Below are 27716 nucleotides of genomic sequence, written 5' to 3'. Positions count from 1 at the left end.
TTTTGAATACACAGAATCCTTAAAAAAATAGTTTTTTTTGAAAAAACCATTCAGGTTAACCTATATAGAAAAAGATGAAAATGGCTGGTTTCAAATGAAAGGAAAAAGCAGAGTCAATCCCCCTCCTTCTTCCAGCGGTCCCAAGAAGTGACAGCAGACGATCTAGTCTTCCCTAACTCCCAGCATATCCACCGCTGACCACGGACTTAGAATCCATTGTTGTTTCTTCAGCTAGAGGGTTAATCAGAATTCAGGGTGAGGCACACCCCTTGCAGGACCCAGTGAGAAATGTGCTTCGTGGTAAAGAGATCAGCTTCAAAGACCAAGCCGACCCCCATGGCATTCCTTCTGGTGGAGGTGGTGTAGACAGGCGTCCGGAAGGTGTTCTGCACAGGAAAAAGCGTGTGAGGGCAGAATCGAAAGTGAAATTGAAAGCTGCTCAGTCATGTCCAACTTTTTACGACCCCATGGACTATATATGGACTAGACAGTCCATAAAATTCTCCAGGCCAGAATACTGGAGTGGATAGCCATTCCCTTCTCCAGGGGATCGTCCCAACCCAGGGATCGAACCCAGGTATCCCATATTGCAGGAGGATTCTTCACCAGCTGAGCCAGCAGAAGGGAGCAGTAGTCCCAGAGGGTGGGTGGGAGGGTGAAGGCTCATGGAAGAGCTAAGGATGCAGAGGGCTCCCCACCAAGCCCATGAGGCACGCCCAGGCTCTGCAAACACCCATGAAAAGCGGATAGGCGGCAGGGCAGGATCACCTGCCGTCCACACCGAAGGTAACTCCATTCTGATCCAAGCAGTGCCCACAGAATTTCACAAGAAGGGAAAAGTCACTCCTGAAGCAGGCCTGGACCACAGCCTCTGACCTTGAACCCGTGCCCCCCTGAGGAAGACTCTGCACGCACGCAGGCGCACAAGTGCATTTCCCGAGGACGGGCTCAAGGGCTTCCCCCAGCCCTGAAAGGTGAAGGGCTCCTGTGCTAAAAGGCAAGACTGTTGGAAACTGCCTGGTGTCTAACTCTAGTCAAGAGGAGACCAGAAGAGGAGAACCAGGACGGGCATCAGCATTTCACCTGCAGTTTGAGGCGATGGGCTTCAATGGGGATGATCTTCAGGATGGGCAGGTCAACCACCAGCACCTTGGGTTTGCTCTTGATAAGACATCCTCTTTCTATGTCCCAGTCAGCGCCTTCTAGATACAGTCCTGACACAAAGCATCCTAGAGGCACAGGAAGAGAGCCAGGCTTAGGCAGTTGTTGTTTAGTCCCTCAGTCGTGTCTGACTCTTTTGCAACCCCACAGGCTCCTCTTGCATTGGATTTCCCAGGCAAGAATACTGGAGTGGGTTGCCATTTCCTCCTCCAGGGGATCTTCCCAACCCAGGGATCGAACTCGCGTCTCCTGCATTGGCAGGTGGATTCTTTACCACTGAGCCGTGTGGGAAACCCTGGACTCAGGCAGGGGTATGTATAATTCTGCTGTATGGCTCTTAGGGGATGTGCATATCAATGAACAAAAAAGTAACTAACCGATTCTCCTTTCCCAGACACAGCCCATGCCTGTTCCCAAAAGACATGGCCACCACTTCTACCTGGCCCGCTTTCCCTTCATAGAGGAACAGCTCAGATGTGATGCCCCGGAGACCCCATGACCCTCCCTATGGCCACTGTGCCATGGAGGAGGGGTGGTCGTCTCTCCCCAGCGATTTGGCGCCCCAGACTTAGGGGCCCCCAGAGTCAGCTCGCACCACAGCAATTCCGAGTCCCCCCGAGCCGAAGTGACAGGAAAGCAGGGAGCTGAAGCCTCGCAGAGGAAGTGGTCTCAGGGGAGGAGGACAGTGCATACTTGCCCAGGAGCAGAGAAGAGGACGGCCACTTGGCCCAGAGAGGGTGGTGGCCCCAACACCGCCAGTCCCTCTGAGACCTCTCTGGGTCTTCTACAATGAGGATGGAGCATTCCTGAATGTTCACTGTAAATCCCCACTCCCCGAGCTATCAGTAGCTCAAGAGGGCTTTTGTGCTTGCAGTGAAGTGCCCTCTAAGACAGCATCCCCAACCTTTTCGGCACTAGGGGCCAGTTTCGTGGAAGACAATTTTTCCATGGACTGGGAGTCAGGGGCGATGTTTGGGGCAATGGTTTCAGGATGATTCAAGCACATTGCACTTCTTGTGCACTTTATTTCTACATCAGCTCTGCCTCAGATCATCAGAAACAGACCCCAGAGGTTGGAGACCACTGTTCTAAGACGTGACTCCCCCAAGAAACAGCAGTTTCCAGCTATAATTTGCAGACTGTGGCCAGTGTCTAAGGGACTTGAAGTTACAGCACAATTAAATGGCCCACACCTCGCCTATCCCACTCTCTGGCTTCCATGCCCCTGGGGTCTCATGGTTCTGGGAAGCCACCTGGCAATCCAGTTCTTTGAAAGCTCACATTCTAACCCTAGGAGCCCATTTCCCACAGACAAGCAGGGCGAGTGTGGCTCAGCTCTTGCCTGACATCAGCCTGCATCTCAAAGGAAAAACCAGACCAGAGGCATCCAGACACACCCTCAGAGATGCCAGGACCCACGCGGACAGCGCACAGACACAGCCAGTGTTTGCAGCAGTCTGACCTTCCAACACTTCCTGGCCCATCCGGGCCCACACTGTGCTCACTGCTTTGGCTCCAGGAGGGAGCCCTTACAGGAGAGACTGTGAGTCTATAGGGAGCTGGCCATACCTTGTCCTGCCCGCTCATTCACTTCGTCTGCGTCCTGGAACTTGGTCACTTGGGTGAACAGAGTGGAGCGGTCCAGCGGCCAGCCGTTCCTCCGGCAGGTGGCCTGCACCAGGGCCGTGAGGTAGGACTCTGGGATGTGCAGCCCAGAGAGCCACATCACGCTGGGCTCACTCTCGGTGACCTGGAAAGGGAGGAGGTCAGGTGGCGGGAGCCTGGGGCTGCCATCAAATGCCAGGGTCACAGCTGACAAAAGAGGCAGTTCACCTTAGAGGGAGAAAGATGGTGCTGGGGCAGCTGGTGGCCCACTGGGAAAAACAAGCTGGATGGCCAAACTCCAGGTGGAGCAAAGACTTAAATACAAACAACAAACCACACTGAGACTTTGCATTCTAACTGCAGGGGTCGAGGGTTCAATCCCTGGTCAGGGAACTAGGATCCTATATGCCATGGCAGAGCCAAAAACAAAACAAAAATGAATAAATAAAGAAATAAACCACAAAAGTACCAAATGAGATCTCCAGCGAATGTTTTCAGAATTATGGAGTGGGGAATACAAAACTCAGAAGCCATGAAGGAAAAGACTGGTCTTTTTGACTACATTAAAATGTAAAACTCTCCTATGGAAAAAAATACACAAAATCAACAAGATTGAGGCAAGCTGGGGAGGTATCTGCAACTCCAGCAGAGAAAAAGGGTAAATCCCCTTGATGTACAAAGAGCTCTTAAAAATCAATTTTAAAAGGTGGAGAACTTGGTAAGAATGAAATCCAAATACAAAAAGTCAAGTCACAGAAAAACATGCAAGGTCTGTAAACACGTGAAAGACATTCGGCCTCTCCATAATTAAAGGAATACACATCCAAAATCTTGGATATTATTTTTTACCTATGAAGGAGAAAAAGGTCCAAAATATTAAGAACACATCATGTGGCAGAGAGGAGAGGAAATGTGCATTCTTGTACACTGTGGTGTCAAGTTCTCTAGGAAACTATCTGACAAGAGCTGTCAGAATTTAAAACGCACACACCAGGATCCAATCCTTCCATTGTACGCAAGGAATATACTAACATGAGTCTCCAAAGGCACATGCAACAGAATGTTTGTCTAGCAAAACCAAAAACAAACAGACAAAAAAAGACAGGGACTTCCCTGGTGGCCCAGAGGCCAAGACTCTACGCTCCCAACACAAGGGGCCCAGGTTCCATCGCTGGTCAGGGAACTAGATCCCACATGCCGCAACTAAGACCCAGTGCAGCCAAATTTTAAAAGTTGACTTAAAAAAAAACTCCAATGATAACCACCTAAATGTCCACTGGGGAAAGGATATCCCACTGGGGAAAGCTCACAGGATATCTGTGAGCTGAAATTGCCTAGAGAGATCTCAGTGTAATACTTAGATGGAACAATTGCCAAGACAGACTCTTAGATGAATAAGTCGTGAATAGGATGCTTCAGAGTCTTTAAAAGAAAGAAACAAAAGGAGAAAAAAAAAAAAATACAGATATGCTTGCAGAGTCAGGGACCATCTCCAGAGCACCTAATCAGCTCCGGACAGAGGTACTGCCAGAGATGGGAGGAGAAGTTGGGAGGTGGTTTGAGGGAGTCCCGGCCAAGCCTTGAACCAGCAAGCAGACCACTGCCCTCACTCACCCATGTCGTGTACTGGTTGAACCTCCGCAGAAAGTAGAGCATCCAGTTTCCGAGGGACTTTAAGGTGTCAGGGGCAAGCTTTCTCCAGATGTTAGGGATTTGCCCAAGAAAGAGAGACCTGGCTACGTCATCTAATTCACTGCTCATCCCAACTTCTCCGGCCAAGGCCTGTTGACAGAATCAAGAGCAATAAGACAAGACTAGGGAAAGACCAGGCACTCCACCTGGGCAGGAATCTGCACTTGAGGACCGGGGCTTACCCTCTGAAGTTCAGCCAGGGACCTGGCCATCCGTATGACGAGCTTGTTGAAGCGCTCCAGCTCCTGCAGGAGGACCACCGAGGTGGGGGAGATGCCCTGTCCAAGGTGCTTCCTGACCAGGTCCAAGTCAAAGACTTTGGGCATCTTGTTTTCTATGTCCTTGGCCACCTGGCCGATGTAATCATCTCGGCTGATGCCAGCACTGGATTCCCCTGAAACCAGAACACATTTTTAGAGACAGCAAGGCACCTGAGCATGGGACCAGGGCATCCAGCGCCTTCGATGGAAGGCACCAGCAATGTGGAAACTACCAGAAACCAAAGCAGCACACTTTGGACCAATGCCCTTGGTCCCCCAGGAGCACAGTCGTCTGCAGGGGACTTTACCTGTCTGGGGCTGCAGCTCCAGCAGGTGAGCCCACATGTCTCGAGCCGCCTGAGTGTAATATCCGATCTCAGCATTGGGGTGAAGACCAAACACTTCAGGCGTGTTGGCCAGCGGAAGGGCCTCAATGGCTTCTATAAATGCAGAAAACAGACGAGATTGGGCGCGTTCAGGGTGGTATGGCCGTAGACTAAATGCAGAAAACATACAGCGGTTATACCGCTGTGCCGACCCCCCACCCCCGATTTCTGAAGACCCACAGCCTTAACCTCCCAAGACACGTTATATTACTTTCCACTTCTTAAAGGGGTACATGCTTTTAAAATAAGAATTCAACACTACCATGTCCAAGCCAGCTCTAGGTGCATCTATTTTTTTTTTTCTTTGCCATGCCTTGCAGGATCCTAATTCTCCAATCAAGGATCACACCCAGGCCCCACATCAGTGAAAGCCCAGAGTCCTCACCACTGGACCACCAGGGAACTCCCTCTATGCACAGCTTTTATGAAAATGGCCCAGTGAGGGGACTTCCCTGGTGATCCAGTGGTTAAGAATCTGCCTTGCCATGCAGGGGATGCAGGTTCAGTCCCTGGTCAGGGAACTCACATCCCCTATGCTATGGACCGACTAAGCCCACGTCCCTCAACTACTGAGCCGGTGCACCCCAACAAAAGATCTTGCATGAAACAACGAATATCCCACATTCCGTGACTAAGACCTGATGCAGCCAAATAAATGAATAAATTTTTTTAAATAAACAAAAATATATAAACTATATTAAAAAGAACATTTAGGATCATTAGATATATTCTAACAATAAATATATGACTTATAATAAACTGGGTTATTCAGATGTATTCTTCAAAAGTTTTATAAACGCTAAGCTTCCCTGGTGGCTCAGATGGTGAAGAATCTGCCTGCAGTGCAGGAGACCCGGGTTCAATCCTTGAGTCAGGAAGAGCCCCTGGAAAAGGGAATGGCAACCCCCTCCAGTATTCTTGCCTGGAGAATTCCATGGAGAGAGGAGCCTGGCAGGCTACAGTCCATGGGGTCGCAAAGAGTCGGACAGTACTGAGCGACTAACACACACACATATATATCTTTGATCTCCTTCCCTTATCAGTATGTCCAGGGGATATATACAAATATGTATGTATTTGAGTGTAATAAACTGCTTTGCTTTCAAATATAAAATTAAATTTTAAAAAAATTAAAAAGAAAAGAAAATGGCTCTGTGAGTTTCCCAGGGGCCACTCTGCCCTTCAATGGAGAATCTGAAATATGTACCATCATTCCAGGACAGGAAGTCTGAACTAACCCCATCAGGTCTAAGGCTAGGAAGAGCCTGCTGGGTTCCCCCTAAAAAGCATAAGAAAACACCCCCAACCTGACAAGGAATCCCAACAGTGGAGGGGTCGGAAGAACCATCAAGCCAACCACAGAAATCAGAACAGCTGAAATGTACGGGCTCCCTTAGGATAAAACATTTAGCATACTTTCTAATGACTGAGAAATCTCACCAACAAATTTTTCCTTGACATCCCCCGGGGGGATTTTGTAGTCCACTTCCTTGTTCCGGAAGAAGTGGAATGGCTGGAAAGTATCGAAGAGGAAGTCTCCCAGGTACTCGTCCATGTAGATGGTCAGGATACGCCGGTCAAAGCTGTCAATGGCCCGTCCTCCGTACATAACCTGACGGTAAAAAGAGTGAGAGCTGGTGGGAACCCAGACCTCCAGGGTGAACCCTCAGGTCCCAGCAGATAGCCCAGGGTCCAGCCCAGATGCACCCTCAGTGAGACTCCTGCTGTCTGGCCACCGTGCAGCTCAAACCGTACTCACCCACAGTGCCTTTGGGCCACTATATACAAGAGGGCTTGTGTGCAGACTCATAGAGCCCGAGGTGACAGCAGTTCTTGTGAAATGCTGGGAGCCAGTGTGCAATTGGCCAAACTCCCCAAAACACAGCAAATAAGCAACAGAACAACGCAGGAAGCCAGCAGCCCCTTTTGTCTCTGGAATGGTGTTTTCTCTGTTTGAGCCACGTGCAGGCCACCGGGGAAGCTTTTCCACAAACGCTGTATAAGGTCGTGGCCTCCAGAGTGGACCTCCGGACCAGCTGAACAGGAGCAGGGCTCCAGTGATGTGCCTGAAGCATCCTAGGTGGGGAACGTGAGTCCCCAGGACAATAAGTCCAGGCCCCCCAGGTGAAGGTTGCTCACTTAGAATGCGGAATAATGGAGTGATGAACTGAGGTATTTCATAGGGACCCAGGGGCCTTTGACTGACGGGCAGCAGGAGCAAGAGCAGAGTCCCAGGGCTTTCCTGGTGGCTCAGTGATAAAGGATCCGCCTGCCAAAGCAGGGGACACAGGTTCAATCCCTGGTCTGGGAGGATCCCACATGCTGTGGAACAACCAAGTCCCATGTGCCACAGCTATTGAGCTTGTGCTCCAGAGCCCAGGAGCTGCAACTACTGAAAACCGTGTACCTAGAGCCTGTGCTCCACAACAAAAGAAGCCCGCAACAACAAGCCCATGCACTGCACCAAACAGTAGCCTCCAACCTCCACAACGAGAGAAAGCCCAAGCAGCAACAGAGACTCAGCACAGCCAAAAAGAAATATCTCTTTTTTTTTTTAAAGAAGAGAGTCCCAGAGTGCTCAGAGGCCATGGACCAGGGGTGCCAGGCCATAGCCCGGCCCGCCCCAGTGGGGGTGGGGGGTGGAGAGGTGCAGAGGGTCCCCAGGATGCTCCTACCTCTCCAATGAGGTACTTGAGGCTACCCCATGGGATCCGAGGGTCATGCTGCTGGAAGGCTTTTGTCAAGTATGTGTTCAGAATTTCCATGCAGACCTTAAAAGAGGAGGAACAGGCCTGGGTATCCACAAACCCACAGCCATCCAGGCTCTGATCGTTTTCTGAAAACGTGGGCAGGAACCACTGAGAGAGGAGTGTCCCGGGGCAGAGGCAGCAGCTGCATCTTTACCTGGAAGTCAGACTCGTTGAAGTCATAGTACACGTTCCAGCCGATCTTCCCGAACTTTCTCCTCTCCTGCACCACTGCGTGGAAGAATGCCAACACGTAGACCAAGGACTTGAAAGCCGGGTGTGGGCACTGGTCCAGCATTTCAGGAGAGATCTTGAAGTACGTAGCTCTCATGTTGAGTTTCAGCCCGTTGGGTGGCTCAGTCACAACCTGTCAGGAGGGGAGACAGATGGAGAGGGAGACCCCAGACCCAGGAGCCAGGCTCTGAAGAATGGCCTTCTCTCCATCCTAACAGGGCGTCTTCCCTGTTTGCCTAACACTGAAAGTCAAGGACACAGGCGAATGAGTTTTAAAAAACAAACCTAAATAAATAAATAAATAAATAAAATAAATTAAAAAAAATAAAAAACAAACCTAGATACTGGGGACTTTCCTGGTGCCCAGTGGTTAAGAATTCACCTTCCAAAAAAAAAAAAAAAGAATCCACCTTCCAATTCAGGGGACAAGGGTTTGATCCCTGTTCGGGGAACTAAGATCCCACATGCCACAGGTCAATTAACCCCGTGCGGAAATGGTAACCCACTCCAGTATTCTTGCCTGGAGAATCCCACAGACAGAGGAGACTGGGGGGCTACAGTCCATGAGTCTGCAAAGAGTTAGACACAACTAAAGTGACTGAGCATGCACTCCACAAACGAAGCCCATGCACGACAATGAAGACCCAGCCCAGCCACCCACACACACACACACACACACACACACACACCCAACCTAGATGTTGTTCCAGCTCTCCCCTAATTCATCAAATGACCCCAGGAAGGCTCTTTAAACCTCTTTCTGATTCATGGGATCCTCAAATGTAAAACAGAAGGAGGTACATTTTCCCTCTACCTGTCCCAGAGGCAGAGAGAGATGACAAAACCTTTCCCCAAAATGTCCCCAGAGACTAAGTTAAACAGGGCCTGTAAACCCCTTGAAACTTCTGCACATGAGCACTCAGGTTCTGTGGGCTGTGGGTGGGCCAATCATCAGAGATAAAAAGGAGGGTTAATAAATGTGAGGTCTGTGAAACCTAACCCACACGTGCTTTGGGGTCATGCAGAAGGGATATAAAGACAGGCCTGGGAACCATCACTGTCACCCAGTGATCATCACCTTATTCTGGACAGTGCTTCTCTCTGAAGAGAGAGATGGAATTGGGGAAGAGGGGTGCAAGGGGTCCCAACTCTATCCTACATACACACACACACAGATGTAGCAAAACTGGGAGGCAAACTGAGGAACTGAGCCATGGGCGCATCTGTTTATCCTACAGCCAGACCTTCAAGGACTTCTGCAAGATCCCGATGGGGAAGCCCTTGGTGGGGTCTGTGGTGAGCCACAGGCGGAAGTCGGGGTGGGGCTTGGTGATCCTCTCCAGGGACTTCTCCAGATCCTTCAGCCACTTGACCAAGAGATGGCAGTTCTGCAGCATCAGCCACTGCCCGCGAGCCACTGCTGTCTCCAGCAGCTGCAGGGCCACCTGCTCCGACGGAGACAGAAGGGAAGTGTCGGCATCCCAAGGCTGCACCACCCCGTGCTCTCCCAGACCCTCCCCAAGCCCCCATAACCTGCTGGCCACTGCAGCAGAAGACACAAAGGAGCCGGTGGTCCCGGAGCTGCAGAGGGAGCCTCTGAAGATACAATCCTTGAGCATTCCTCCACGGTCACCCAGGCCCACTGGGCTGCACTCACTGGCCTCCCTTGGCACCCAGAGCACCAACCTCAGACACATTGGCACCTGCCCCCTGACAGGGTGGCCCAGCCACTGGCAGCCAACAGTGACAGCCTGATCCAAAACAGGGTTGTTGCAAGGGCCGAGCGAGATGATCACCAGATGCGATGATGACCAGATTTGGAGGGACTTCCTGGTGGTCCAGTGGCTAAGACTCAAGCTCCCAATATAGGAGGCCCAGATCTGAGCCCTGGTCAGGGAACTAGATCCTACATGCCACAACTAAAGATCCTGCATGCTGCAACTAAGACCCAGCACAGCCTAATTAGTTATTTTTAAAAAGAAAGTGCTTTGGAAATAGCAGAACATGCTGTTTGCAATATACGGGTGCAAGCCCGGGCGATCACAGAAGGTAAGCCCTAGAACTACTGTTCACATTGTCATCATTGCTGTGGCATTTGATTCCTGCTCCTTAGACCAGAAAAGCATGGTGCTGGTGTGTGGGTGGACTCTTGGCTTAAAGCCAGGCATTCGTGAATTCATTCCGGGACCTCAAGCACGTTTAGGGCTTGTTGCTTCCATAAACGATTTACCTTTTCTTGACCTTGACCCATGGCAAGGAATTTGAGGCGGTTCCCTCCAAAACCACTGCGCTCGGCTAGTTTCATAAGGTCACTGGCAGGGTCCGAGCCGGGGCTCAGGATGAACACAATGGGCGAGTTGGGGGTGCTCTGCTCAAAAATGGCTTCAAAGCTGATCATCGGGGGCTGCACGTACCTGGGGAAAGAAACACGACTGGAAAATGCTCCGGGAGGATAGCTCTGGGCAGGGACCAGCCAGTGTGACCAGGGCTCTGCCTGCCAGCATCTAGAACCTCTGACTACTCTTCGGTGTCGTTCTTTGCTCAGCCTTCCTTGTTAGGTATCCAGTGTTCACACACATCTTACTCCCCGGATGGTCAGCTCCTGGATCACAGGGACCTCTCTGCATAGCCCGATACATCCAGGCTGGGTTCAGGAGACCTGCTCTGAGCTGGGTGCCTTGTGACAGGCCAGCCTTCCAGGTGGACGTGCCCTGGGCACTGAACCCAGAGGTCCCCCACCAGCAGCTTCACAGGCATGTCCTGAATGGCCAATATATCAAGATTTTTAAAAATTAGTTGCCAGCACATAAACATTGGGAGATCTGGTGTAGAAATCCAAATTTCTAGTTTCCTTTGAAGAGTCAGAGATCTGGGTCCCCACCACCACCTGGCATCAGTCAGCAGAGGTTAAGGGGCTACTGGCCAGGACTTGACCACTCCAGTTTACCCCTGTCCCTATGCAGTCTCGTTCACTCATTTCCATCACCTACCAGCATATTTGAGTTTGTCACAGGCTTCCCAGGTGGCGCCAGTGGTAAAAAAAAAAACCCTCCTGGCAATGCAGGAGATTTAAAAGCCTCGGGTTCAATCCCTGGGTCAAGAAGATCCCCTGGAAGAGGGAATGGCAAGCCACTCCCATATTCTTGCCTGGAAAATTCCATGGACAGAGGAGCCTGGCTGGCTACAGTCCATAAGGTCGCAAAGAATCAGACATAATTGAACCGACTGAGTACACACACACCCTAAATTACCCATCCAGCTTTGCGCTTGATTCCAGAGCTTCCAATATGGTAACCACCAGGTACGTGTGGCTACTGAGGCCTTGAAGTGTGGCTAGTTCAAACTGAGATGTGGTGTATTGTGCTCTATGAGTTTAAAGCCTTGATTCCAAAAAGATTCAAAATATCTCCACTAATGATGTGTTAAGATTTTAATATTTGAGTTAAATACAATTATGTATTATTAAAATACATATATATATATTATATTGTTATATATTAATATATTAGATTTTATATACTTATAATTGTTATTTAAATTATTTTCACCTGTTTCTTTTTTATAAATTTTTTATTGAAGTGTAGTTGATTTATAATGTTGTGTTCATTTCAGATGTACAGCAAAGTGATTCAGTTATAATATATATATTCTTTTTCAGATTCTTCTCCCACCTAGGTTATTACAAAATATTGAATATAGTTTCCTGTGCTATATAGTAGGTCCTTGTTGTTTATTTATTTTATATATCATAGTGTGTATATGTTAATCTCAGATTCCTAGTTTATCTCTCCCTCCTCCCCACCTTTCCCCTTTGCTAACCATAGGTCAGCTTTCTATGTCTGTGAGTCTGTTTGTTTTGTAAATAAGTCCATTTGTATCATTTAATAATTAAATTCACTTATATACTATTAATTGTTGTTGCTGAGTTGCTAAGGCATGTCTGACTCTTTGGGATCCCATGGACTGTAGCCCGCCAGGTTCCCCTGTCCATACAATTATTTACTATTAATACTTATTATTTATTTATAACATTGTTATATAATAATGTACTATACTTATGTGCTTATGATAACCATTTCACCTGTTCCTTTTTGAATGTGGCCACCAGAAGACTTGAACTTACAAAAGTGGTTCACATTGTATTTCTCTTGAATGGCGCTGTTCCTGAGTGGCTACCTAATTGTGCTCCTAGACAGTCCTCTCCGGAGCTGGCCATGCCTGCCATCCGTAAGCCCAGGAGGAGGTAACATCAGGTATCCTACCCCACAGAAAGGACCAAGCAGACACAAGCTCACTTACTTCTCTCCCATTGTTATAGTCACGTAGTCGGTCACGGCCCGATACACTCGGTCCACACGGAAACAGCGCAAAATAAGCAACTTCTGGAAAGGGGTGATGTTGACATCGTAACCCAGAGGGAATGGAAACTGCTCCAGGGAATCCAGGTCATACCACTGGGGAAAGCAAAGAATTTGCACGGTGGCATCAACTCAGAAATGAGATAGGTCCCCCTTTTTAGGTGAAGATCCCAAAAGCCTCTGTAAAGGGATGAAATTTACAGGCGATTTTAAGTAGCTCTGTCATTTTTTTACCCCCCCAAAACTATCAACTTTAGAAAGAAAGGAACTGAGTCTTATTCACTGTTGAGTTGTTGAGTCCCCAGTGTCCATCAATGGACACAGTCAATCCACAGAGGCTCAGAAAGTGTCTTGGATGAATGGATGACTGGACAGATAGACGGATGGATGGATGGATAGATGGACAGATAGACAAATAGATGGATGGATAGACAGGTATTAATAGATAAATGGATGGATGGATGGACAGATATTAATAGATAAATGGATGGATGGATGGATGGGTAGACAGACAGATGGGTGGATAGAGAGATGAAAGGGTGGATGGACAGAGAGATAAACATATGGACAGAAAGATGGATGGTTCTCCCACAAAACTAGCTAAACCCAATAAAGGAAGATTCCATCAGGGAGGTGGAGGGCCTTGGCTACCCTTTGCATGAGTCACTCAGAGACATGTCTTCTCACTTGTAAGGAGTTAGGCTACAGATTAAGCATGGAGATTGCCGACACGTGAGGAAGGGAAGGAACAGAAAGGGAACATGAGCTCACCTCCTGCCAGACAGTCAGATGTTTCTCCACATCAGCAGGAAGATTCCCAAAGTTGTCCGGAAATATCTCTGATAGAAGAATGATATCTTCCCATCCCTGGTCAGACAACCAAGCACAGGGCTTGACTCGTTTGCTTTTCTCCAGGGAAATGTTTCCTAATGACAACAGGAGAGATGTAAACAGCTGACATCAACATACCAGGAAGTGTAAGCAGCTCTGTACTGGGACCTCTCTCACTTTGGGGGGAAATTCACTTCTCAAAATGGGTTGGAAAGAGAAGGGGGCATTGGCTTCCTCGTCACTGTCTGTGACTCCAGCCAGGAAGCTCTGAGTGGCTTCCAGTCTCAGGGTAGCCTTAAGGCAGAGCCTGGTTGCTCTAAATTAACTCGAACCATATCTGAGACTGGAACTGTCAACTGAGATATTTACTAAAGCAATGCTACTGGAAGTAAGATTTTAAGAATGGAAAATTACTGTTGTTGTTTAGTGAACAAACTCATATGCATGTGCACTGTGGGTCCAGGGAGTTGGAAAGCATGAAACAAGACAAGCGCATTACCTTTCAAGAAGAAATCTAATTCTTCCTGGGGGACTCTCCCCTCTGCTTGTTCTATCTTGATAGTCATATTGAAAGAAAAAAGTAACTTGTGCCTCTCAAACAACCCTGAAGGGAAACAACAGATGGGTCTGGATAAAATAAATGCATTTAAACACTAGGTTTCTTATGCACAACTTGCTTAAATTTCAGAGAAATGAAACACCTCAACTGCACAGTTAGGTGCATTTAGCCATCTTTGCATTTGGTGTCCGTGAATATCTGAGTGCAAAAACTGACCTTGGGAACTTCCCTGGTAGTCCAGGGATTGGGAGTCTGCCTTCCAATGCTGGGGATACAGGTCTAATCCTCGGTCAGGAAACCAGGGTCCCACATGCCATGGGGCAACCTATCCCACCCATCACAACTAGAGAGAAGTCCATGCACTGCAACTGGAGAAGAGCCCTAGCATCGCATTTAAGACCCAGCACAGTAAAAAAACAAAAACAAAAAACACATGAACTCAACTGACAGTCATGCTCAAAAGTGCAGTGGGCAGTGACCCTCACTTGTATATATCAGAAATGGTCATGTCTCTGGGCAGCACTTACCACACCCTCCTGGGAAGAGGAGGGGGGTCCCCAAGCTGAGGAAGGGCAGTATGATGGAGGTTCAGAGGAACCTTCTGAATGAAGTGCTAGTCAATTACCCAAAACTCAAAGCAAAAGTTCTTACAGTAGAAAAGAAGCGATTAGCAAACTTTCTATAAAAGGTCAGAGAGTGAATTATCTTGGCTCTGCAGACTAGACAGTCTCTGTCATAACTACTCAACTCTGCCACTGTACTGTGAAAGCCACCAGGGATGCATATCTATAGAAATGGGCATGGCTGTGTGCCAATAAAACTTTATTTACAAAAGCATACAGTGGGCCAGATTTGGCCAGTCTCTATTACAGAGTAGGCTCATTCCATCAGCAGACTCTTTTTTTTTTTTTTTTCATTTATTTTTATTAGTTGGAGGCTAATTACTTTACAATATTGTAGTGGTTTTTGCCATACATTGACATGAATCAGCCATGGATTTACATGTGTTCCCCATCCCGATCCCCCCTCCTGCCTCCCTCTCCATCCCATCCCTCTGGGTCATCCCAGTGCACCAGCCCTGAGCACTTGTCTCACGCATCCAACCTGGGCTGGTGGTCTGTTTCACCCTTGATAGTATACTTGTTTCAATGCTATTCTCTCAGAACATCCCACCCTCGCCTTCTCCCACAGAGTCTAAAAGTCTGTTCTGTACATCTGTGTCTCTTTTTCTGTTTTGCATATAGGATTATCGTTACCATCTTTTTAAATTCCATATGTATGCGTTAGTATACTGTATTGGTCTTTATCTTTCTGGCTTACTTCACTCTGTATAATGGGCTCCCGTTTCATCCATCTCATTAGAACTGATTCAAATGAATTCTTTTTAATGGCTGAGTAATATTCCATGGTGTATGTGTACCACAGCTTCCTTATCCATTCGTCTGCTGATGGGCATCTAGGTTGCTTCCATGTCCTGGCTATTATAAACAGTGCTGTGATGAACATTGGGGTGCACGTGTCTCTTTCAGATCTGGTTTCTTCAGTGTGTATGCCCAGGAGTGGGATTGCTGGGTCATATGGCAGTTCTATTTCCAATTTTTTAAGGAATCTCCACACTGTTCTCCATAGTGGCTGTACTAGTTTGCATTCCCACCAGCAGTGTAAGAGGGTTCCCTTTTTTCCACACCCTCTCCAGCATTTATTGCTTGTAGACTTTTGGATAGCAGCCATCCTGACTGGCGTGTAATGGTACCTCGTTGTGGTTTTGATTTGCATTTCTCTGATAATGAGTGATGTTGAGCATCTTTTCATGTGTTTGTTAGCCATCTGTATGTCTTCTCTGGAGAAATGTCTGTTTAGATCTTTGGCCCATTTTTTGATTGGGTCATTTATTTTTCTGGAATTGAGCTACAGGAGTTGCTTGTATATTTTTGAGATTAATCCTTTGTCCATCAACAGACTCGTTATGAATAGGAAGATGCAAAACAAATAGAGTTCTTTTTTTTTGAAACCAGAAAAGATATGTCCCAGAAAAAAAAGGGTGAATCAAAATCTGAGATTTGAATTCTACTTTATATGTGTTAGAAGGGATGGTTACTTAAGTGTGACCTATAGGGACAATAGTCCTCAACATTTCTCCTGCCTAACTGGTATGAGCTGAATTGTGTCTCCTGAAAATCTATAAGTTGAAGCCCTAATCCCCCAAACCTCAGAACTGGAGACAGGACTTCTAAGAGGTGATTAGGTTACTCAGCCATAAAAAAAAAAGAACAAAATAACACTATTTGCAGTGACATGGATGGACCTAGGGATTGTCACACTGAATGAAGTAAGTTAAACAGAGAAAGACAAATATCATGATAGCACTTCTATGTGGAATCTAAAAAATGGTACCAATGAACCTATTTACCAATCAGGACGAGCGCCACAGATATAGGAAACAACCTTATGGTACTGAGGGGGAAAGGAGGTGGGGAGGGATAAATTGGGAGACTGGGGTTAACATACACATACATTTATAAAACAGGGCTTCTCAGGTGGCGCTAATGGCAAAGAACCCACTGCTGATGCAGGAGACATAAGAGACATGGGTTCACTCCCAGGGTCAGGAAGATCCCCTGGAAGGGGGAATGGCAACCAATTCCAGTATTCTTGCCTGGAGAATCCCCATGGACAGAGGAGCCTGGAGGGCTACAGTCAATATGGTCGCAAAGAGTCGGACACGACTTCAGAAACTTAACATGCACACAGGTATGTATAAAATAGATAACTAATAAGGACCTCCTGTCTAGCACAGGGAACTCTACTCAATACTCTGCAATGACTTATGTGCAAATAGAACCATAAAAAGTGAATATATGCAACTGATTCACTTGGCCATACACCTGAAAACTAACACAGCATTGTATAGCAACTGTACACCAATAAACATGAATTTAAAAAATAAAATGAGGCATTTAGGGTGGATCCTCACCTAATCTGACTGGTGTTCTTATAAGAAAAAAACATTTGGACACACAGACAGATACACAGGGCACATTGGTCCTAATCATTGCAAAGAGGTACTTACCGGTACAGCCATAGTTATAGATGTTGAAGGTCAACGTGTCCATAATGTTCTTCAGTCGCTTCATAAGAATGGAGTCAGGCAGCGACTTCTTAAGCGACAAGCCGAAGACCTCCAGGAAGGCGATCAAGGAGTACTGGTACATGGAGTTGACCAGCGCCATCTCCGACAGCACGAAGAACAGGATGGCCCCCCTCCGGGCAGCCGGCCGGTAGCCGTCCCGCAGTCGGTCGATGTCCAGGGCTGTCTTCTCTGCCAGCTTGAGCTTTTCTGATACCTAAAGAAGAGGTGCACGTTGCCACTTACGGCCAAAACCAGGAAGACTTACGAACTAGGGGCAAAAAGTAAGAAGTCGGAAGTGAGGGAGAGGGTGGCAGCAAAGAAACCCAGGAGGTGCTCATAGGAAGGGCTCCCACCCTCTTTCAAGGTGTAGTTAGGTATTTGTGGCTTGACTACCATGGCCTTGTGCCCCCTTCTTCTAATAACCATCCCTGAGTTTGATTTCGAGACACGAGTTCCTCCTTTCATTCATATGTGGGGCTCAACCCCATCTCTAGGAAAGCAGCGTGTGACTCAGGTCCCACTAATCCACATGTGGCATCCCAAAGCCATGGGAGTGATTCGGGATGAGCATGTGACATAGAAGATTCTCACTCTTCTCTTCGGGGAAAGTAAAGGGACCCAGCCTGTGACCATGAGGGAAGCTCAGCTCCACAGGGAGGCAGAGAAGGAAGCCAACACAGCAGAAAGTCCAGCCCAGAAATGGAGAAACACTGTGTCTTGATGTTTGGAGTCCTGGATCCAGCCCTGCCTGAAGCCATTCTGGACTTTCCTGTTTTCTAAGAGGATAAATTCTCTTTGGACTTAAGACAAGTGGGGCTGGGTTTTCTATCACTCTTGATTAAAAGAGGTTGACGTGAGGCACAGGGGTCCCTGGGAACACCTCTGAGACTCCAGGGCCAGGATGGAAGTATTTTCCATCCATTGCAGTTCATACCTCCGTAGCTTTGGATTTGGTCTCCTCTAGGGTCTGCACCAACTCCACATTGTCCAGCATGTTCCCCGTGGAGGTGGCCAGTTCCCGGAGGAGGGAGTCCTCCAAGTCCTTCAGCAGGTTCTTGTTCTCACTCGTCTCCTGGATAAGATGCTCCCTCTGCTCCTCCAGCTCTCGCCTCTCGTAGGCCACCAGCACACTCAGCAGCTGGTCCTCCAGGCCTTTCAGTGTGACTGTGGGGGGACAGCGGGAGGCCCTTTATTGCCGTCCCCCCAACAAGCTGGTCCCTGTGTGTTCTCCCCTACACAGTGGTGCCTGGGATGACAGGAGGGTGGGTCCAGCATCTCAGGAACATGAGGACTCACTCTTCTATCAAAACCATTTTTAAGGGAGGTTCAAAAGGGGAGGACATATGTACACCTATAGCTGATTCATGCTGATGTTTGATAGAAACCAATGCAATTATCCTTCAATTAAAAAAAATAAATTCATTAAGAAACATTATAAAGCCCTAGGTGAAAAATATTGGATAGAATAAAACAGAGATGCTGTTACATGGAGAGGTGAACAGCAAGAGAGATGATGCATTAAGATCAAATTCGGGGCTCCTACACTTGGGGGGACTCCTTGCTGAAAGCATAACTCAATTTTTTTTGGCCATACCTCACGGCTTGCGGGCACTCAGTTCCCCAATCAGGGATCAAACCCAAGCCCTTGGCAGTGAAAGTGCCCAGTCCTAACCACTGGGCTGCCAGGGAATCCCCTAAAGCCTATGTACTTGATTAACCCATCTAGGAACCTGTGTGACCATCTAGAAAATGTGGAAGATGACATTTGATTCCTAACAGAATTCAACTGAGAGGAAGAAGGAAACCTAAAACCGAGCCATATATTTAAACACACAAACAGAGAGTAGCTTTCTGCCCCCCGCAGAGAGGGGTCTCACCTGGCTCCAAGTGTGAATGTCTGAGTCCTGCGGTCCAGACTTATCACATCTCAAGACACATAACTCATTGCCTTCTACAGGGCCCCAGAACTTTCTAGATGTTCCTTCTTCATTAAGAACTTCTAGGCATGTGTGCTCAGTTGCTCAGTCATGTCCAGCTCTTTGCAACTCCATGGACTATAGCCCACTAGGCTCCTCTGTCCATGGGATTTCCCAGGCAAGAATACTGCAGTGGGTTGCCATTTCCTTCTCCAAGGGATCTTCCCAATCCAGGAATCTAACCTGGGTCTCCTGCATTGCAGACGGGTTCTTTACCTGCTGAGCCACTAGGGAAGCCCAAGAACTGATGGACTGATTATGAAAGATGTGACTCGGAGAATGATTCACAATGAAATGAAGTCCCATGAGAACCTCCAGCTCCGATTGTGTCTCCACCTAAATTTGACACTGACCTTCTGTACATCCTTACCAGTATAATTGATCACCATGGCTTTCCCAAACACGGAAGGGCTGTATCTGGGGTTGGCCAGCTTGGTATTCAGATACAGTCTGAAATTCGAATCATAGTCCACTTCCTTGTCTCCCAGAATGATAAACTGCCGTCCTTGGGAGACCTTGATGTTTTTTTCTAAGACGTTGTCAATCACCGGATCTATGTACTCATCGACATCGTGGAACAGGAAGGGGGTCCCATACTTTATGGACATTTCCAGCTGCTTGAGGAAGTCGGGGTCATTAAAGGATGCCACCTGCAAGGAAGGGGAGGCAATGGCTAAGAATCAGCTGACTTGCCAAATTCAAGGGGAAAAAAAATCCTTTGAGGTGGCAGTGGATGTGTGAGCACCTTGAAGGGAGGCAGAGGGGAAAACAGAACAGGGACAGAAGCAGGGTGTGCAACAGTATAAACACAGAAATCCATGAGGTTCAGGCTCCGAGCAGCCTGATTGGAAGGCACAGTTCAGCAGCCAAAGGCAATCAGGAGAGGACCTCCCCAGTGGTCCAGTGACTAAGAATCCACCTTCTGGGCTTCCCCAGTGGCTCAGTAGTAAAGAATCCACTTGCCAAGGCAGGAGACACGGGTTCAATCCCTGATTCAGGAATAACCCACATGCCATGGAGCAACTGAGCCCGTGCTCCACTACTCAGCTACTGAGCCTGCAGTCCAGATCCCGGGAGCCACAACTACTGAGCCTACATGCTACAGCTACTGAAGCCCCCACACCCTAGAGCTTGAGCAGTGCAGTAAGAGAAGCCATCGCGATGAGAAGCCCCTGTACCACAGCTAGAGAGTAGCCCCCACTTGCCGCAACTAGAGAAAAGCCCACGCGGCAGTGAAGACCCAGCACAGTCAAAAACAATAAATAATTATATATATATCTCCACCTTCCAATGCAGGGGACTCAAGTTCAATCCCCAGTCAGGGAACAAAGATCCCACATGCCCTGGGGTAACAAAGCCCATGAGCTGCGACTAGAGAAAAGTCTGAATGCTGCAATGCAGACTCGGCACAGCCAAAATTTAGGGAAAAACGTGATCAGGAGAGAATCTCATCACACCTCTCAGAAAACCTCAAAAAGAGTCCAAACTGAGCCCACAAAAAAATGTCTGCATTAATCTTCTCTCTTTCATTCACTTGCCTCCAAACCTTGCAACTGCTTCCTGATCTCTTTCCTCAAAACATCTATAAAAACTCTTCCTCTATTCCAGCCCCTGGGGCTTCCCCTTCCCTTCCTCTCTACCCTATTTTATTACATTGGTGTACTTAGCCTCTCACCCCATAAGTGGAACCCTCCCTCTTTAAGACATAGGATGGGAGATGTCCCTGGTAATCCAGTGCATAAGAATCCACCTGCCATTGTAGGGGACATGGGTTTAATCCCTGGCCTAGAAAGATGCCCCATGATGCAGGGCAACTAAGTCCATGTGCCACAACTACTAAGCCCTTGGTCTAGAGCCTGCAAGTGGCAACAACTGAAGCCCACAAACCCTAGAGCCCGTGCTCCACAACAAGAGAAGCCACTGCAATGAGAAGCCTACTTACTGCAACTAGAGAGTAGCCCGTGCTCACCGCATCTAGAGAAAGCCCTCAAGCAGCAACAAAGACTCAGTGCAGCCAAAAATAAATAAATAAAATAAGAGTTATAATATCTATTTTTTAAAAAAGAGATAGGATGGGAATAGGAGTAAGATTGGGGGCTAGGGGTGGGCTGGCAATTGCAAAAACTCTCTGGCAGACTCAGGGAAGAGTGATGTCAAGAAATATTCCTGCACTAATGATACTTATCCCACAATAGCTATATGTGAAGTTTAGGGACAGATGTTCCCCTGACCTTGGGAAGCTTCTTCTAAATGCATGTACATACCAGGAAGCAAGACCAGAAAAATAAGGAAAAGATTTTTAAAAATCATGAATTTGTTAATTATTTCAGTAATTGAGCCCCAGCGATTTCACCCAAGAAAATTAAAAACACATGCCCACAAAAACTTGCACATGAATGCTCATAGCAGCACTATTCAGGACGGCCAAAGGGTAGAAAAAACACAAATGTCCATCAGCTGATATGTAGAGAAACAATTTGTGCTCCATCCATGCAATGGACTAATATTAAGCCCTGAGAAGGAGTGAATTACTGTTACACACTACAATATGTGTTGATTAAGTGTTTGGAAACACCGTAGTTACTGCTTAACACATATCTTGGAGACAAAATGCATCCCTCAAACATTTATTGAGTCCCCTGTTAGATTCTGGGTTCTGCTGAGCTCTGGACTTGAACAAAGTCTTTTAAAAATGTTGGATTTGCTAAGCAGGGAAAATGAACTTTGAAAAACATGCTGCTAAATGAAAGAAGACAGTCACAAAAGGCCACAGGCTGTATGATCCCATTCACTGGAAATGTCCAGAATACCCAAATCTATAGAGATGCATGAAATATCAGTGGTTGTCAGAGGCTGGGGGTGGGTGAGTGGGCAGGAGGGGAAACGAAAGTTTGGGAGGTGGTGATAGCTAAAGGACACAGTATCTTTTGTCGGGGGGAGTGATAAAAACTGGTCCTGGTGATTCTTACACAACTCCGTGTGTAATACACTAAAACCCACCGAACTGTATGCTTCCAATGGGGGGATTGTATGGTAGGCAAATTTTATCTCAATCAAGCCTCTCCCCTGCCCTCCAAAAAGAAAGTGATCAAGCAGCTAAGGCCTCCCAGCCCTGCACTGCGTTGGCGGGATGCGAAGATGAATAAAGTACTGCTTTTGCCTGGACGTGGAACAACAGACTGGTTCCAAATCGGGAAAGGAGTATATCAAGGCTGTCACCCTACTTATTTAACTTATATGCAGAATACATCATGTAAAATGCTGGGCTAGATGAAGCACAGGTGGAATCAAGATTGCCAGGAGAAAATATCAGTAACCTCACATACTCAGATGACACCATCCTTATGGCAGAAAGAGAAGAAGAACTAAAGAGCCTCTTGAAGAAAGCAAAAGAGAGTGAAAAAGTTGGCTTAAAACTCAACATTCAGAAAACTAAGATCATGGCATCTGGTCCCATCACTTCATGGCAAATAGATGGGGAAACAACGAAAACAGTGACAGACTTTATTTTCTTGGGCTCCAAAATCACTGCAGATGGTGACTGCAGCCATGAAATTAAAAGATGCTTGCTCCTTGGAAGAAAAGCTATAACCAACCTAGACAGCATATTAAAAAGCAGGGACATCACTTTGCCAACAAAGGTCTGTCTAGTCAGAGCTATGGTTTTTCCAGTAGTCATGTCTGGATGTGAGGGTTGGACTATAAAGAAAGCTGAGCACTGAAGAATTGATGCTTTTGAACCATGGAGTTGGAGAAGACTTGAGAGTCCCTTGGACTGCAAGGAGATCAAACCAGTCAATCCTAAAGAAAATCAGTCCTAAAAAAAAAGATAGAAAAAAAAAAAAGAAAATCAGTCCTGAATATTCATCGGAAGGACTGATCCTGAAGCTGAAACTCCAATACTTTGGCCACCTGATATGAAGAACTGACTCACTGGAAAAGACCCTGATGCTGGGAAAGACTGAAGGTGGGAAGAAAAGGGGACAACAGAGGATGAGATGGTTGGATGGCATCACCGACTCAATGGACATGAGTTTGAGCAAGCTTCAGGAGCTGGTGATAGACAGGGAAGCCTGGCGTGTTGCAGTCCATGGGCTGCGAAGAGTCAGACATGACTGAGTGATGGAACTGACTGAACTGACTTTGCCTTTAGGTTGCTCGCAGCCTGGGAGGCAACACACAGGGCAAAAAAAATGTTAGTCAGTCACTCAGTCATGTCTGAATCTTTGTGACCCCAGGGACTGTAGCCCACCAGGCTCCTCTGTCCCTGGGATTTCCCAGGTAAGAATACTGGAGCGGGTTGCCATTCCCTCCTCCAGGGGATTTCCTGACCCAGGGATTGAACCTGGGTCTCCTGTATTGCAGGCAGATTCTTTACTGTCTGAGCCACCAGGGCAAAGGGCAGGGTCAGATTCAAGGTGGTTCACAAGCCACCCTCCACACTCAATGGGGTGGAGGGCCCAGGAGGGGGACAATCTGCTTGGGGCCTCGGGATGGTGGCATTTCAGCTTGGCCTTGCTGGAGGCTCGGGAATACTGGGGAGAACAGAGCTGGGCCCCAGGGCAGCAGGTGGGCGAGGACATGGAGGGAGGGGGCGGCCTTACCCGCAGGTTGTTCTTCTCCTCTTTTCTCTTTATCCAGTTGAGGGCCTGCTGCTGGGGGTCGATGCAGAGGGGGAAGCGGCTGGCCCGGGTGGTGAGGATGCCGTTCTGAACTGAGAGCTCGTCGGGGGGCAGCCCCTGGGAGCCCCATCTGGAAAGGACAGCAACAGGGGAAATGGGGACTTTTCTGGCCAAGTTGTGCACTGACCGGGAGCATCCAAATCAGGGGAGCTGGGCGGTCAGCGCTCCCTGCAGTCTCTGTGAAGGTGGGTCAGGCAGGCACACCACCAGCTCTGCACACTGCCCCGAGGCTCCCCTGGTCCTCCCAGCTCAGGGTCGCCCTCACCTGCTGATCTCCACGTCGTCTGTGAGCAGGTTCTCCAGTCGGAAGGGCTGGCTCAGGGGTATCCCCCGCTCCAGGATGTCTTTCTGCCACACCTGGTTGACCATCTCATCCCGGAATTCCCACGTGAAGGCGCCCTCGTAGCTCAGGAAGGCTGCGCACAGGAGGCAGTCGCCCAGCAACTTCACCCGCCGGTGCATCAGCTCGTCCAAATCATTCAGCCACCTGGCATGGGAGACCGGAGGCAGGGGCTGCCCTGAGTCATCACCTCCCAGCACAACCCGAAGGAACCTTCTAGAAGAACTAGCCTGACATACGGGGGGGAGGGGGCTCGCCAGAATGAAACATTTCCTGAGACACTCTTTTCTTGTTGAGAACAGAGATCACTGGCTCACTTTGCCCATTCCCTGCCTAACGAACCCAGTGTTTTCAAAGGCTTTGTTCAATCCCAGGTGCCCAGCAGAACCCAGCATCTAACAGGGGCCTCGATAAATGTTTGGGGGATACATTTGGTCTCAAAGATACGCATTAAGTTGTAATTGAATTGTTTCCAAACACCTAAGCAATAACTTATAAACATGCACAGCAGAGCATGAGCCCCTGTCCTACTGGGTGACAAAACTCTGACCAAGAAAAAAGAAAGCAGGTGTTTCATTTGGCCTCCTCTGGTAAGCAGCCAAAGTCTTCTAGATTTTATTTGTTAGTGTTTATTTGGCTATGCCGGGTCTTCATTGCAGCACATGGGGTCTTCTCGATCTTCATCAGGCGATGGGATTTTTGGGGGCATGGGAACTCTTCAGTTCATGGCATGTGGGATCTAGTTCCCTGACCAGGGCTGGAATCCAAAAGAAAGAAAGCTCTAAGTCGTGTCCGACTCTTTGAGACCCCGTGGACTGTAGCCCACAAGGCTCCTCTCTCCATGGGATTCTCCAGGCAAGAATACTGAAGTGGGTTGTCATTTCCTTCTCTAGAGGAACTTCCAGGCCCAGGAATTGAACCCAGGTCTCCCACACTGCCAGCAGATGCTTTACCAACTGAGCTACACGGGAAGCTATGTGGGATGGAACCCGGGCCCCCTGCACTGGGAGCATGGAGCCTTAGCCACTGGACCACCAGGGAAGCCCTTCTAGATTTTAGACATATTGAAAATGGTTTGTTTCCCACAAGCAAACAATATTTTCCAGCGTTTTCCATACATTTTTTATAGGTTTCAGGTTAGAAACTGCATCACATCCAGCAGACCATCTATGGCCCAGTGATCCTCTTGCCCATAAGCATCAAACCTGCTTAAAAGTGAAGGTCAGGAGTGAACCAGCCACAAGGAGCGCCAGCAACAGAGAAGGTCCTCCTCCAGACGGGTCCAGAAGGGACTTGGGGTTATAGGTCATCAAGAAACAAACATTCTGTTCAGTGTGGAGATTCCTTTAAAAACTGGAAATAGAACTGCCATATAACCCAGCAATCCCACTACTGGGCATACACACCAAGGAAATCAGAATTGAAAGAGACACGTGCACCCCAATGTTCATCGCAGCACTGTTTAAAATAGCCAGGACATGGAAGCAACCTGGATGTCCATCAGCAGATGAATGGATAAGAATGGTACATATACACAGTGGAATATTACTCAGCCATTAGAAAGAATAAATTTGAATCAGTTCTAATGAGGTGGATGAAACTGGAGCCTATTATACAGAGTGAAGTAAGTCAGAAAGAAAAACACCAATACAGTATACTAATGCATATATATGGAATTTAGAAAGATGGTAACGATGTCCCTATACGTGAGACAGCAAAAGAGACACAGATGTATAGAACGGTCTTTTCAACTCTGTGGGAGAAGGCAAGGGTGGGATGATCCGAGAGAATAGCATTGAAACATGTATATTATCATATGTGAAACAGATCGCCCAGTCCAGGTTCGATGCATGAGACAGGGTGCTCAGGGCTGGTGCACTGGGATGACCCTGAGGGATGGGATGGGGAGGGAGGTGGGAGGGGAGATCGGGATGGGGAACACATGTACACCCATGGCTAATTCATGTCAATGTATGGCAAAAACCACCACAATATTGTGAAGTAATTAGCCTCCAATTAAAATTTTAGAAAAGAAACAAACATTTCCAGGCTCCAGGGCACTAGTTTCTCCCAGTCTCCACTGCTGCACTGCCTCTCCTTAACAGTCATTCAGTAAATAACACTAGAGACCTAATTTTAAAAGAAGATATATATATATATATATATATATATATATATATATATATATATATATATATATATATATATATATAGGAGACTTCCCTGGTGGTGCAGTGGTTAAAACTTTTCCTTTCAAGGGGGTTCGATCCCTGGTCAGGGAACAAGGATCCCACATGCCTCATGGCCAAAATACCAAAACATAAAATAGAGGCAACATTGTAACAAATTCAATCAAGACTTAAACATCAAAAAATCTTAATTAAAAAAAAAGAATCTATAAAACAGGCATTATCCACCTTAGACATGATAATAGTAAAATCAGAACTTTGTCACATGGTTTTCAGCTCAAAATGCAGTGTGGAATAAAGATTCCATATGGCGAGAAATTCTGTTGCTGATGTTCACTCACAAACCACAAAGTTTTCAGACTTTCTCTGGTGGTCCAGTGGTTAAGACTCTGTAATCGCAATGCAGGGGGCCTTGGGTCGATCCCCAGTCAGGGAACTGGATCCCACATACCACAACTAAGACCCAGTGCTACCAAGAAACAAACAAACAAATATTAATTTTTTAAAAATCCGCTCAAAATGTGGCTTAGAGCCACTTAGCAGGAGGGCCCATTACTCAGGCTGACCTGACATTCTCCGAACCCAACCCCGAGATGAGCTTGTCGGCCGCAATCAGCCGTCTCTCCATGATCTCAGCTTCCTCTTGCAGCTTCTGCTTCTCCAGGATGGCCGCCTCATATTTGGCCCCCAGAGCTTCCAGTTCCCTCTGGATCGCTGCCAGCTCATTCTGGATCTTCTCCAGCTCACGTTTGGTAAGGTAAAAATTCCGCTCCAGCCTGGCCACCTAAGTGAAGACAATTTCCAAAACAGTGGGCAAAAGGACAGTCGTGAGGTGGGAATAAGACAGTCTCACACCTGGCTTATGTCCACCTGCATTTTTTTTTTTTTTGGCCATGCCATGCAGCTTGTGGGTTCTTAGTTCCCCGACCAGGAATTGAACCCAGACCCATGGCAGTGAAAGCACTGAGTCTTAACCACTGAACTGCCAGGGAATTCCTCCACCTGCATTTCTATCATCGTCCCTCTCCTCTGGGGCCACCCATAGCAAGGCACATGACTTCTCCTCTTAGGAATCTTTTCAATGGTTTAATGCAAAATCCCACATCCCATTCGAAAAATGATGTCCTGTACTGAGTTAGCAGACAACTTAATTTTCATGTGAATTAAGGTCCCAGTAAGAGGACCCTGTGAGTCTAAATCCAAAACTCAAAAAATGCACTGAAGATTGTGTGTGTGTCTGTGTGTGTGTGTTCAGTAACATCAATCATATCCAACTCTTTTGTGACCCTAGTGGACTGTAGCCCACCAGGCTCCTCTGTCTGTGGGATTTTCCCGTCAAGAATACTGGAGTGGGTTGCCATTTCCTCCTCCAGGGGATCTTCCTGACTCAGGATCGAAGCTTCATCTCCAGCGTCTCCTGCATTGCAGGCGAATTCTTTACCACTGAGCCACCAGTGAAGCCCTGCATTGAAGATACTACCAGCCCTATTACAGGTTCTAAGTTTTCTGAGTGACAAAATCCTGAGTTAAAAAGCAATGTCAAAATATGTCTCGGGCATTCCCTGG

The 27716-nt window shown here is 47.5% G+C and overlaps 1 protein-coding gene across 2 annotated transcripts in view; it reads right to left on the bottom strand.

Annotated features, from left to right (window-relative positions):
• Positions 1–89: 89 nt before the first annotated feature.
• The window catches only part of DNAH10 (dynein axonemal heavy chain 10), a 152833-nt gene continuing 125206 nt past the window's right edge, over positions 90–27716 (bottom strand). For both annotated transcript variants that reach the window (XM_061140857.1, XM_061140858.1), the window contains 20 exons: positions 26717–26934; positions 23887–24108; positions 23544–23691; positions 19310–19589; positions 17898–18127; positions 16904–17177; positions 13774–13878; positions 13215–13369; positions 12385–12539; positions 10316–10499; positions 9330–9530; positions 8009–8218; positions 7780–7875; positions 6545–6716; positions 5027–5158; positions 4641–4852; positions 4381–4548; positions 2731–2911; positions 1084–1229; positions 90–386 (listed from right to left, as the gene is read on the bottom strand). In XM_061140857.1, coding sequence (XP_060996840.1) covers positions 240–386; positions 1084–1229; positions 2731–2911; positions 4381–4548; positions 4641–4852; positions 5027–5158; positions 6545–6716; positions 7780–7875; positions 8009–8218; positions 9330–9530; positions 10316–10499; positions 12385–12539; positions 13215–13369; positions 13774–13878; positions 16904–17177; positions 17898–18127; positions 19310–19589; positions 23544–23691; positions 23887–24108; positions 26717–26934 — 3636 coding nt within the window. In that variant the 3' untranslated portion in view covers positions 90–239. The remainder of the gene's footprint in view (positions 387–1083; positions 1230–2730; positions 2912–4380; positions 4549–4640; positions 4853–5026; positions 5159–6544; positions 6717–7779; positions 7876–8008; positions 8219–9329; positions 9531–10315; positions 10500–12384; positions 12540–13214; positions 13370–13773; positions 13879–16903; positions 17178–17897; positions 18128–19309; positions 19590–23543; positions 23692–23886; positions 24109–26716; positions 26935–27716) is intronic.

Source organism: Dama dama, chromosome 5 (assembly GCF_033118175.1).
Source record: "Dama dama isolate Ldn47 chromosome 5, ASM3311817v1, whole genome shotgun sequence".
NCBI lineage: Eukaryota > Metazoa > Chordata > Mammalia > Artiodactyla > Cervidae > Dama > Dama dama.
The sequence above is the reverse complement of the archived record's forward strand: the minus strand, read 5'-3'. Positions and strand labels throughout refer to the sequence as shown.